Source organism: Anolis carolinensis, chromosome 2 (assembly GCF_035594765.1).
Source record: "Anolis carolinensis isolate JA03-04 chromosome 2, rAnoCar3.1.pri, whole genome shotgun sequence".
In the NCBI taxonomy this organism is placed as follows: Eukaryota; Metazoa; Chordata; class Lepidosauria; order Squamata; family Dactyloidae; genus Anolis; species Anolis carolinensis.
In genome coordinates, this window is record NC_085842.1 from 35,429,474 (window position 1) to 35,443,639 (window position 14,166).

At 39.6% G+C, this 14,166-nt stretch overlaps 1 protein-coding gene across 2 annotated transcripts in view; it reads left to right on the top strand.

Annotated features, from left to right (window-relative positions):
• prkar2a (protein kinase cAMP-dependent type II regulatory subunit alpha) overlaps positions 1–14,166 on the top strand; it is a 111,270-nt gene that overhangs the window by 42,321 nt on the left and 54,783 nt on the right. For both annotated transcript variants that reach the window (XM_008105436.3, XM_062969634.1), the window contains exon 2: positions 3,490–3,525. In XM_008105436.3, coding sequence (XP_008103643.1) covers positions 3,490–3,525 — 36 coding nt within the window. The remainder of the gene's footprint in view (positions 1–3,489; positions 3,526–14,166) is intronic.

The window sequence follows — 14,166 nt, forward strand, 5'->3', positions numbered from 1 at the left end:
CTGCTGTTTTGCAAGTATGTTTTTCAGCAATGAAACAGTTAACAGCAGGCCAGTTTGACTGACAGCTTGCTGTGACCTATGAGACACAATTTCCGGCCTTGGAGGTCAGAACTTCCTTCCAACTAAGGAATGTGTGTTTCTTATCTCTGTTGTACTCTGTGAGAGACGAGTCGAGATGAAGAATGCTGGCTTCGAGCGATGGACTTTGCTGTTTTGTAAATATCTCTATAAATATTAAATAGCTGTTTGAACTTCAGACTGCAGATGTCTTTGAGTCTGACTTTGGAGGAATTGGTGAGGGCAGAAGTTCACCAATTCATCAGGGTGCTGGTTCAGAGCTGTTGATGGATAGTGTTTGAAGAAACCCACTAACGCGCACCCTGAACACTGGCTTCTTGACAAAAAAACACAAACTTATGTGGATTACTTATAAATAGAAATAACACGGACTGTGATTCTGAAAAATATTTGTTTCTACATATTTTTCAATGTTAATTGTTTTAGACTTCTCAAAGATGAGACGTTCCTCTCAATTACCTGGAAACATTGTTTCCAAGAATAGTTCTGAGGAACAAGTAATTGCTTTCAAGGAAATATTGGTGCTTATGCATTCTGCTTTTGTGTGGTTCCTGTATTTTGAGAAACAGCAATTTTAGAAACAATATAGCATTTCTTGAGGGCTCCAGTCAGCTGTTTGTTTTTTCCCCTCTGGAACTGCATAGTTTTAGCTCAGTAACATTTCTGTAAAGAATGTTGGTATATGTCAGAAAACCTTTTTACTCCATGTTGCAGGAGTAATGGATTTGTATTTACAACACATTGAAATGGGGCTTCTTCTGCAAGTCAGCCTCAAGTCTAACTTTTTAAGAATTTTTATTTTATTTAAAACTCACTTTCCTCCAGTATGGGATTCAAAGAAAATTTATTATATTGCCAGGAGGTGGCTGCTTCTTATATGTGCAGATATTTGATATTCATCTGTCTTTCAAAGCAGCCTGTTTGCATACCTTAGGTTTTGTTTTTTGAAGAGATTTGTAGCTATCATCCTGTTACTCATGTTCTATAGTTGCACAGAGTTACATTCATGATTTATAGCAGCAGTGCTAACATTCACTTTCACAGCTCTGGTCAGGTTAAAAATTTGAACAATTAATTATACTATGGCCATGTTCAACTATAAGTACAGTAGAGTCTCACTTATCCAACGTTCTGGATTATCCAATGCATTTTTGTAGTCAATGTTTTCAATGCATTGTGATATTTTGGTGCTAAATTCGTAAATACACTAAATACAGTAAACTACATAGCATTAATGCATAATGAACTACTTTTTCTGTCAAATTTGTTGTGTAACATGATGTTTGGGTGTAAAATCATAATCTATTTTGATGTTTAATAGGCTTTTTCTTAATCTCTCCTTATTATCCAACATATTTGCTTAACCAACGTTCTGCCGGCCAGTTTATGTTGGATAAGTGAGACTCTACTGTACATCATTATACCACATAAAACACACACAATACCTCTGTTGAACTCCTCACCTGATTTTTCCCTTATCGGTTTCCAGTCATGTTTGTGAGTGCAGATTCATGATTTTGGGCTAGCATTTTTGAGATTAAAAGTTGAAAATGGAGAAGCTCATTTTGTCAATTGGATTTTCAGTTTCGGAGTAGCTTTTCTAGAAGAAAAGATATGGCTGTTGAAATCCTTTTGATTTGTAATTAGATCCAAAGCAGGGAACATTAGTTGAGCTATCCAACATGATACAAGCAGTAAAACGAAACTATTTTTTAAAATTTGGACTTGGAATGTTACAGTCTTTGTCTCCAGTTTCTCTAGCCTAAGTCAGGCATTGAAAATGCATGAGTGACTGTAAGGCAAAAATAATTTCCTTGCTAAAATTGGAGGTGAATGCAACCAATAATACATATTATAAGTTTTCTATTCCATGTAACATGGTTAAGATCCATCCTTCTCCATAATATATTTTTCCAATTTTTAACCAAAAAGTTCTACATTTTATTTGAATTTGGTTATATGTTTATGTTAAGTACTGCCACTTAAGAGTCTGAATATAGATACTGCAGAAATGATTTTGTGAGGCTGGGGATGCTGTTACATAATTAGTCCAAAATCTACAGGTTAACAATATTATGTTTCACTTTTCAAATTCTCAATCATTTCCCAAAAGCTAGACAGTATAAATAAATGATGATGATAATAATAATGAAAACTTGAACAATGCATGAACATTTTCAAAATGTTTTATCTGGAGATTTTACGTTGTTGATTTTTAAGGCAGTGACGAAACTCAATCCTAGAATGATGATTTTGAACTTTATTACTCTCTGACAGACAGATACCCCCATCTGTAGTAAGGTTTGCTTTGATGAAGACAAAAATGGTGGGCTGAATTCTACTAAACAAATTTGTACTTTACCCAAGAGAGAGGTAGACAGTAACACAAGTAAATTGTACATATTCATTTTGTGGCATTCGAAAGTATGCCAAGTGATATTCCTGGTAGACAGTTGGTGGTAGAAACCTTATTTAGGGGAAAGCAAGCATCTTGTGAAACATGGATGAAAATGCTGAGGAAAGGAAATAATGTTTTACTTGGAAATACTTGATTGTGTTATGGAATTATAACACTTCAAACATCCACAACATTTCATTGTCTAAACAGAATCTGTTAAGTATTTAAACTGTGTGAATTATTGTCCAGTCGAGCATTCTATTCCTGAAATGGGAGGTAGCATCCTGCCACTCTTGTAGTAGCAGTTATACTGCCTCTGGGATTTTAAATAATTGCAGTCATAACTCATGAGTAGTAGTAGCCAAAATAGCTTTATTTCCAAATGTACTGGGTGATCTCTGCTCTTGTAGTCCCAAATTGTTGTCTTTAAGTATAGGCGGAATTAGCTGTTGAAAGAAGAATGTGGTGCTCTGTCAATCCCCTCCCATTAGGTCAAGAAAACCCATATTCAGGGTGTGTTCTTCTGTGTTCTTATTTTACCAGGCTGATTTAGATGCTCTGAATTATGTGCCTTAATGCAATGCATATCAAGCTTTCTGATGTTGAGCCCTGGCAATTTTTCTCATGGTGCGGCAGTGATTGCTACTGTATTTGTAGTGACTTATTACAGTTCTTTCTTTTCTTTCCCCGGAAAACCACTAGGGACAAACAGACCAGCACAATTTACAGGATCACTATTTTGAGTACTATTTCTCAAATGCAGCCCTTGATTAAATATTCTGCTTCTATGTTGAATAAAACCACACATGTATAAGTTTTGTTTGCTTTTGATGCATACAGTTCTTAAAACAGTTGATTTTAAGGAAGCCTAACTTCCAATGTGTAATTAAAAGAATATTTGCTTTACCGACAGAGACAAGAATCTGAGTTTTTCCAAATCTATACTTGTGTTTTTAATTATTTTAACAAGCAAATTTTCCCTAGCTTATACCATTTTCTTGTTTCTGTTATAGCTCCTGTTGTCAACAGATATAACAGAAGAGTATCAGGTAAGAATTTCTTTATCATTTTCACATACAGTAAGAGTTAAATATTTTTTACTCCACAGCAAATTAATATGCATTTTATTCTGTTGGCAAGGTTAGTAGGTATATTATATGTTGGTTCTTGTTTTTCTAAAAAAAAAAAAAAAAAGGTAATAGAAGGCCGTTTTACCTCTCTTTGAATTGATTTTCTGGGATTTAATGTATTTGTGAAGAAAAATGAGAAGCACATCAGATTTGTGGTAGGTTAGAGTGAAAGACAGTTGAGAGAGGGAGGAATCAAGGTTGTAATTGTGAAGAGTGCTAAAAACCATTTAATGAGGCCCGTTATATGCAGTCATGTTGCACTTCATGAAGCGAATTCCTAGAAATTGATCATGGACTTAAAAAGATGTAATATTCATTATGCAATCAGTTATTGTGCTAATGTTGCTCAGATAAGTGGATGAGATATTCTTTGTGCAATTAGTAATTACAACTGTTAGCAAATGTTCTCCCAATAATTACCAATTGGGGGTGGTAAACTGCACTGCCATAAAGTGAGGAAGGAGAAGAGGGTATTAATTCTTTATCTACTTTGTGGCCTCAGTCAGCACTGAGAAGTTTGAATCTATTCCACCCACAAATGTCTCTTTAGGAGAAAAGCTTATTTTTTTTTTGCACATAATAATTTTAGGTTCCTGACCTGGATCATGACGACAGTAGAAAAGCTCTTTCATATCTCAACCTCAATTGTCATCACTCTACAGTGACTTTTTATTTTAAAATGACAACTTTTATGCAGTTAAGTGCTATCAAGTCCATTTGTACTTAAAACTAACTGAGAGACCCTAAGTCACTCTGTCATCAGGGGCTCTGCGGAGGTCTTGCCAACTCAGGAATGTGGTTTCCTTGATTGAGTCTATCCACGTGTAATGGTGTTTTCCTCTTTTCCCAATGCCTTCTCTCTGTCTTTTCTAGTAAGTTATGTCTTCCCATGGTATGTCCACAGTACAACAGTATTGGTTTAATCATTTTCAGAGTCATGTCTAGTTCCTTTATAGCATCCTTTTCAAGTCCTACTGTATATACTTGTATATAAATTGCCTAATGTAAGAATTGAGGGTTTTGGGTCTAAAAGTATTGATTTGGTATGACTGATGGATAAGTCCAGAACTTTTAAGTAAGCACCAACCCCCTTCTACTGTTTGCTGTAGTGCCATTTCTGGCTTTTTGGAATGCCTAGATAGAAAAATGATGGCGGTACTGTAGTAGAGTAGAAGGATCACTGCATCCTTTAGGTTCTCCCTGAAGGACTACTAGTAAGCAATCGCCTTATGCCATTCAGAGATGGGGATATTTCCTAGGCAGTTTGTTCCCAAGGCTGATATACACCAAAATATGCAGGAGCTCCCACACTTTCTTTTAAAACCCAAAACAAGCTCCAAGGCCCTCTGTCGAGAGATGACAAGACCAAAAAAGGAAACTGTGCCAGGTTAATTAAAGGGGATTTTGTTAGGAGTGCACAGCTTGTGGCTGGGGCTTCTCATGGCAATCTCTTTCATTCAGTCCTAAGGGTTAGTAGCTCGAGTTGTCCTCTTCCACCTCCATGTGCCCTTACCTGTCCTTTGACCCAGATGTGAATTTCTACCGGCAAACTGGTTATCACTTCAGCACAAGGTTGGAGCAAAAGAATGGTTTATTTAGAGAGGGCCCAATTGCAATGAAAATAATGTCCCTAGCCGCTGCTGCCTTAAAAGACTCCTGCACTTACTTTCTTAGAAATCATTTGCTAAAGATTGGAAAGGCTGGGCAAGTCTGCTTCCAGAAATGATTTCAATTTGATCCTGGTTACACCAGTACATTTATTGTGTAAAATAAAATAGAACAAAAGTTTCCTACTATTTTGAGACCCTGCCCACTTCTGCTTAGTAGAGACAGGCAAGATTTAGTTTCAAAATCAGCATTGGACAGGAATGAGTAATGTTTGCAGTACTTAGGGAGGAGTATTCATCTCTACCTTGGTGTGATGACTCATGGGCCTTGTAGTCCTGTTCCTAGTACTATTGTGACAGACGAAGAGGAAAACATGGGATTTTTGCCAGTTCAGCCAGAGCCGGAGTATCCTCACCTGCAGGATGTTGATGTTTGTCCTCAAGAATTCAGCCAAACAGGCCTTGGGCAGAACTCCCCCCCGTTTCCCAGAAAAGAATCTTATTCCCGGGAAAGGGGAAACAGAGAGGCTCATCGGAGGAGTTTACGCATTGCTGCCAGAAATCAAGCTGATTAGGTTTGCTTCCCTTGGGAAATTCTAAGGAGTCACACATCTGGACAGAGTTGGGTTTCGCTTCTCGTTCTCTAGGGAAAGAGTTCTGTTGGCGGGAAAACGAGACCCAATATAGGTGCTTAGCGCCAGGGATACTTTGCGGAGTCAATTGTTCAGCTTGAGGAGAGAGATCGTGTGTGGACTTCGTAATCCAGTTCCTTGTTTCCCGGATCAAGTTTCCAGCCTTGTCTTGTCTCACGGACTTCCTTGGACTCTGTTCATGTTTCATGTTTACCTCGTCTTCTAGTCACGGATCCAGCCAAGAATCAAGTTTATTTTCCAGCCTTGTTGTCTAGCTACATTGGACTTTAAAGACTCTGTTGTTTTCCCCACACTATTGCTTGGCAAAGTGTGTGTTTCGGTCAAGTGGATTAAAACTTTGGACTCTAATATCTTATATTGGACAATACATTTCTGGACTATATTTGACCTCATCTGAAAGGTCTGCTTCTGAACTATATTCTTCACTTGTTTTTATTGACTTTATATAATTCTTTAATAAAGATATTAGATAGATTCTGGCCTCTGTGTAAGGTTATTGGTGCTCTGCAGCCTGGGTCCTGACACTTGGGGAGCCTAATGATGCTCTGGAGTAGAAGATGTCAGAGTTTGAATTGGTCCGTCTGGATTAGAATAGTACCATTGATCGCTCGCCAATGAAAGGGATAACTGTACAGTCTGCTGCACTTTGGATCCCTTTTGGGAATGAGCCAGCTGAGTATATAGAGGAACAGCAGCAGCAGGTTGATGGAAGGAAAGTTGGGAAATTGTGGGACAGCTGGGTTGCTGTGATTTTTCTGGGCTGTATGGCCTTGTTCCAGAAGCATTACTCCTGACATTTTCCGGATAGCATCAAAAAGAAGCTTTGATAGCTACCTTCTGGAGATGATTTAGCTGAAGATCTTGCATGAGTTGGACTTGATAGTCCATCAAGCCTCTTTCAAGTCTGTGATGCTATGATTCTATCTAATTGGTTGTGTTTTTCTATTGCCTGAGAAATGGGGGAGGTGTTAGTAAATCTTTTTGGTTGTGTAAAAACAATTTGTCTGCCACCTAATTGAATGGATAGATTATGTTCTCTGGTAGCTCTAATTCAGACAGTACAGTTTTGTTTGAGTGTCCTTCTCCCCTCCCTCCAAGTCCTTTCCCCACCAGAAAAATTGAAAATGAAAATTGCACTGGCTATTTTCTTTTAGAATGATGAATCATGATAAGCCTTTCATATATTTGCTTCCCCCAATTTCCCCCCTAAAAATGATGTAATAGGAAGCCTTTTATTGGAGACTACGTACATCATCAAATCATTGTTATTCCTGGTCTTAATTTAGTTTGCTTTAGGTCTACTTTACATTTTTTTCTGTGTTTCTCTAATGTAGGTGTTTTTGTTTTTATTTTTCTACCTTTCAGCAGACAACACCAAAGATATTTCTTATTGCTCAGTATCTGTTAGTTCCATTTGTATCCAAATACACATTTTAAAAAGAAGCAATGATAGCAGTCCTGCGTTCGGGGCGTTCACTGTCAGTGTTATCCAACAGTGTCCGTGCGTTCCATGTTCCAAAGTTCATTTCTCTTTTTTGGCCGCAGAGTGGTGACCCCTCTGGACACGGCAGTCCATCAGGGATAAGAGAGGCAGACTATGTTTAGGGCACCTTTTCTAGCCCCTTCCCCATGTGGGGTGAGCAGAGCGGATCCTAAAAAGGGCTGCTCAGTCATGGATACAGCTGCCGAGCTACTCAACTGCCTCAGTCCTTGAGGTAAAGCGATTGAGTCCATATCCACCGCCCATGTGCCAGTCTGTGACTAGGGGCTTCCAGATTTCACAGTCCTGCCCCCGTCGCCACTTGCTGATCGCCATGGGACTTTTGTAGGTTTGATTTTATTTTTCTTGGTAGACGCCTGTGCGTGATTTTTTTTTTAATGTGTAGAGGTTGGTGCACGGCCGGTCAACACACAGTGTTCACAGAGTGAGGTTCCAGCAGTGGTGCGATTAACATAACGAGAGTGGCTTCTCAGTCTGTTGCAGCCTCCTTCCGCCTTCACAGCTTTTGTAACATGTACCATGTTATCCTCCGCCTGCTCCGCCGTTGAGGTCTTTGGGTCTTTGGATTGTGCTTGGTCTGGAACCTCACCTGCGGCCACTTCTGGGAGTGCATGACTCCAGTGGTTGTGCCCGCAGGTTCATCGGAACACGCAAGCCCCCTCACCACGACAAAGTGACAATCCATCGAGGAGGAAAAAATATTTATATCCTGCCCTATCTCTAAAAATCTCAGGGCAGCATGCAATCAGCATCCACCTGAAGTTATATGACTTTTCTGTCCTAATTCCTTCAACACTATCTTGTTGAGGACTGAAAACACTAGAGTCTCACTGATCCAAGCTAAATGGGCTGGCAGAAGCTTGGATAAGCGAATATCTTGGATATCTTGGATAAGGAGGGATTAAGGAAAAGCCTATTAAACATCAAATTAAGTTATGATTTTACAAATTAAGCACCAAAACATCATGTTATACAACAAATTTGACAGAAAAAGTAGTTCAATACGCAGTAATGTTATGTTGTAATTACTGTATTTACGAAATTAGCACCATAATATCATGATATATTGAAAACATTGACTACAAAAATGGCTTGGAAAATCCAGAAGCTTGGATAAGCGAAGCTTGGATAAGTGAGACTCTACTGTAGTAGGCATAGCATATTAATATGCTCAGAACATGTCACAGTTGCTTATCTTTTAGGATTTGCTGCCCTCATATATTTCCCTATAGAGTGGAATAGATATATTTTCATAAATGAAGAAAAAAGATTAAAAGGGTTTGGATTCTTAGAACTATGCAGTTACGCATGCCATCTTTCTAACTGTTCTGTAACAGTCTATGGAACTAAAGGATACATGCTTTTCCATGTTCTTTTTGTACATTGTGTACTTTTGCATGATTTGATAATCAAGTAATTTTGGAACTGTGGTCTGTCATGAGAAAATTATCTTCTTTTTTTGGTAAGGGAAGATGCTTATGGGTGGATACTTTATAAGAATAACTGGAGACACATCTGAATGGGTTCAAAAGAAACATTTAAACTTTGCTTCAGAAATTTTGAATTAGTAGATTTAGACAGTGTACAAAAATTTAAATAACTTTTAATGTAATCTATATATATATAAAAGAGTGATGGAATCGCGGCACCGAGCAAAGCAACTAAACTACGGGCCCCCCAACCTCGACATTGGACAACACAACCCATCATCCACGCCTTAAGGTTGAAACAACACAAAATCACTTCACGCACCTCCACATGGAGAGAACCCACAACGCCCCATCGGGAGCCATGCCCGGGAGGAAAAAGAGAAGCCCTCATGGCCGCCGGCAACAGGGAAGGCAGGCAATGGGAAAAAGCTGTCCCCTGGGTCCTAGCGCCCGCCCATCATCCAAACCATTTATCTCCACTCCAACCTTCTACAATATCCAACCCATTTTAATACTCTATATTTTAAATATATGCTATGAACCATGACAATCAACACAATCTCTCTCCTAATATTTTAACAAGCTTAAAATCACAACACCAAATAAAAAACAACACTCTTGAAACACGGGAATGCTAGACACTAAACAATCAGGGCCAGCGAACACCTCCCACGATCTGCCATGCAGGACACAATCCAAGCACTCCCAACAGATGGCCACCCATCTTTGAGATGTGTCTCGCATGTTTTCTGGGGATTACATTGGATGCTCTCCCATTTTTGTCTCTTTAGACACTTTATAAGGCATTTTTGGCGTGAAACTCCATGGTTTGTTTATCTATTCCCCTTGCAAGACAGAGTGATAGTGACAAGAAGAAACAGACAAATTATTGTCAAGGAATTATTTTGTTAATGTTTCTAGAACTAGATCAAACTGCTTTGTTCAAGTAACGGAAATTGGCTTTGGTTAATGGGGATTGTAGGTATGTTTTATGCTTCAACCGTAGATTGCTTTTATGGCAGCTATTGTTTGTATAGCTTTAAGTAATATGACTTTACAATCAAATTTTATAGAGAAAAAATTCAATAAAACTACAAAAGATTATTTAAAATGTTTTAAGTTCTTATCTCTGACCAGTTCCAAAATGTATAAAATACATTCTGATTGGTCCAGTAAAACAGCAAAGACAACAACTGGAAGGTATCCAATGAAAAAGGAGAAAATCATGACCAAGTGCACTGTGTTTGGCTATTTTTAATTTGGAAAAAGCCCAACTCATAATTCACTATATAATTATATAATACATAGATGCATAATACATCATAATACATATCATTCTACACATTCAAACAATGAGAATTTGCATAGTGCCTTAAAGTGTTTGATACCTTTCATGCTATACGTTTCCATCTATATATATATAAACTAGCTCTGCCCGGCCACGCGTTGCTGTGGCAAAGTATGGTGGTATGGTAAATAAAGTATTGAGGAATTGGTAGTAGTTAAGGTAAAGGGCAAACGTTTTCCCCTGACATTAAGTCCAGTCATGTCTGTCTCTGGGGGTTGATGCTCATCTCCATTTTTAAGCCGAAGAGCTGGCGTTGTCCGTAGACTCCTCCAAGGTCATGTGGGATGACTGCATGGAGCGGCGTTACCTTCCCACCCGAGTAGTACCTATTGATGCACTCACATTTGCATGTTTTGGAACTTCTGGGTTGGCAGAAGCTGGAGCTAACAGTGAGAGCTCACTCCGGCCCCCCAATTCAAACCTGCGGCCTTTCAGTCCAGAAGTTCAGCAGCTCAGCTCTTTAACACGCTGTGCAATCGGGATATTATTTCCTAAAGGTTGTGAATATACAATACTTTTGATTTTTTTGTCTGTGGGAAGCAAGTATGAATGCTGCAATTAGGGGAAATGATTAGGATGTAATGGCCTTGCAGCTTTAAAGCCTGGCTGTTTCCTCCCTGAGTGAATTTTTGTTGGGAGGTGTTAGCTGGCTCTTATTGTTTCCTGTCTGGAATTCCCTTGTTTTCAGAGTGGTGTTCTTTGCGATATTTTATGTGCTTCTACTGCCTGTGGCCCTGAGAAAACAGAGGATTTGCCAGACTTTGATGATGGGAATACTTTGTTGGGAGGTGTTAGCTGGCCCTGATTGTTTCCTGTGTGGAATTCCCGTTTTCAGAGTGTTGTTCTTTATTTAGTGTTCTGATTTTAGAGATTGTATTGTTCTGTTTTATTAGTAAAGGTAAAGGTTTTCCCCTGAAGTTAAGTGCAGTCGTGACCAACTCCGGGGGTTGGTGTTCATCTCAATTTCTAAGCCGAAGAGCCGGTGTTGTCCGTAGACACCTCCAAGGTCATGTGGCTGGCATGACTGCATGGAGCGCCATTTCCTTATTATACCACAGTAATTTTCATATATTCAGATTTTAGTGTTTTTGAATACTTGGAGCCAGATTGTATTCAATTTCACAGTTCACAGCAAGACAATAATAATAATAATAATAATAATAATAATAATAATAATAATAATAATAATAATAATAATGACTTTGGTAATACACACTGCTTCACTCCATTCTCAGCTTCTTTTCTGGAAGAATCCTTTCTTGGGAGATGTTAGCTGGCCCATACCACCATACTTCGCCACAGCAACGCGTGGCCGGGCATAGCTAGTTTTAATATATAAAACTCATTGCAGTAACCTTACACTGTGTTGAATGCATTCTTGAAATGTGTTGGACTACACTGTTTCCCTAGTCATTGTTTTAGAGTTCACTTTTCTGATCTAGACACAAAATCCTTCCTATTAAAACAAACTGTATGCCCACATTTTTTGTAAAACTTGGGTCCAAAGCAAGTCCATTTAAGTCTTGTCTGATTCATACATATATTATTACAAAAGGATAGGAAAAGGGAAATGAGGGAATGGAAATTACATAGGATGTGAACATGGGCTCTGTCCCCATGTATTATTACAACATTGTGTTTCAAAAGTCTTTGGCACCTGTAGAACTATATCTGTTTTAAGGTATAGTAGAGTCTTGGTTATCTGACCTCCACCTATGTGTCGTACCTCAGGATAGCTTCACCTTGCTAAATACACCAGACTGCACACAAAACATAGTCCTTTTAGTTTATTAGAAAATATAAAAGGAAAAAGTTCTTGAAAGGCAAAAATACAGTTCCAAGGAATTAGCTGTAAAATAGTTCCAGGAGATTATTGCAAAATAAATCCACCCAAAACAATGCAGGAAATCACCAGAGTATATAAGGTCCCATAACATGAATAATAAGGCAAACAGCAAAGTCCCAATACACAGACGGCAAGGTAATCCAAGAGAACTAGAGAACACTTGGTTGGCAAGAGTTGCTTTGACAAAGATCTGCCTCCAAACCCCTAGCTTTAATAACAAAGCATCAAAGTGTTTCTCTGACTTCTGACCTCTCGCTTATTAGCTATTCTTGCACTTCGTCTAATCTGGAATTCCAGACGATCAGCACAATCCAAAGCTCCGATCTCATCATTGCTATCAAGGTCAAACAGCTCTTTAGTGCAAGCAGTTTGCTTAGTGGTATCAGTCTGAGAACCATCCTGTTCTGAGTCTAAATCTTGCACCTGGCTATTTTCACTTTCAACAAGAACATTCCTGGCTGTGGGAAAATGAACATTCACACAGTGCTTATCCTCATCAACAACAGAGTCATTTAGAACTGGATTCTGAACCTGAGTCCCAGAATCCTCATCAGAGTGATCTTGAACCTGAACCCCAGAATCCTCATCAACCCGAGGATCCAGCTGAGTCACAACACTATCCGACACTCCATATTATCCGAAGGGCTAGTGTAGCGGGCCTCTCCATGCGCCGGGGCTGGCGCAGCAGGCCTCTCCATGCGCCGGGTGCTCGCTGGGGGGAAGAGTCTGTGCTAGTGATTGGGGAGGCCCACTGCACATTGCTGAGAAACAACTGTTTTTCTAGGCAGCAATGCGCAGCAAGCCTCTCAAAGTGCCGGGTGGCTGTCAATAGGGGCAAGACGTATCCAATGCAGACTTTTCCCTCCTGGCAAGCTCTCGGCGCTTGGAGAGGCCCATTGTGCGTTGCTACCCAGAAAAAAAAACTTTCTCAGGAACATGCAGCAGGCCTCTCCATTCATGTGCAGAGGCTCCGGCCGCACTCACTTGAGGATGCTCAGTGCTTGGGCCGCTGTATGTTTCCAGGCACAGCCATGGGATATGAGAGGGGAGTTTGAGTGCAGGAGGGAGGCAGGCAACCTCCCCTTCCCCTTCTCTTCCTCCTCTCGCCTCTTGGGTCAGATCTTCCCACAGCGGTCCTCCCTCTAGGCTTATAAAGGCGCCCTCTCACTCCAAGGATGTCTTTTGCTGCTGCTTCCCAAAGGTAGTGGACCCCCTCGAGCCTCCCCTTTTTTATCTCCTCCCTCTGCTTTCATTGGAGCCAGGCTTCTCCATATTTTATCTCCAGCGTGCGCAAAATAAACAACAGAGTGTCTCTTGGCATGTACAAAGTGCTTGGTTGTGGCGATCAGGGGTGTGTCTAAATTCCAGGATTAATGTCCCCTGGCCTCCAGATCCATAGCCCAATACTCAGACCACTGTAGTGCATCTAGTACGCTGCGTGTTGCTGCCTAGAGAAACAACTGTTTAATAATCCCTCCTTATTATCCTACATTTTCACTTATCCAGTGTTCTGCCAGCACATTTATGTTGGATAAGCGAGAGACTACTGTATTTAACAGTAGTCAGTATGTTTGAACTCTTCACGCTTTTATTGTGTGAAAAGACATACCCGTAGTTAATCAAATTATCTGAGAAACTCAGGCTTAAGCCTTACTAGCATCTACATTGAGAAAAGCTGAGGAGAGGTGGGCAGTAGGCAAACTGCTGTCTGGGTGGCAGACAGACTTCAGTTGCAGAAATACAGTTGCATGTTTTGTTATGAATGGGTGCCTGCTTTAGAAACTCCTTTTGTGAATGGAGATTGAACACTTAAAACTTCAGTAGCCTGGCTTTCTTCGGTCATTTACTCATAGGTTGTTTGCAATCTGTTTGCAAGAGACATATATTACTATATTATGCATGTTCATCATGGTAGTTGGTGGTTTAAACAGAACTGTATAGCATTGTAATGAGCTTGGCACCAGTGTGAATTTTGTACCTTGCATCATTTCATAAAGTAAGTAAGCTTCCATCTACTTTTGCTACATTCGTCTAATGTAATTACCTGTCTTTTAGCATAAGGGCAGGATATCAGCAAACAAAATGTATAGCATCTGTTCTTAAACCTAAAATGATTAGAAATCTTCAGGAACCTCCCTCCATTTTTGTTCTTGTCTCCTGCTGTGTAAAAAAAGA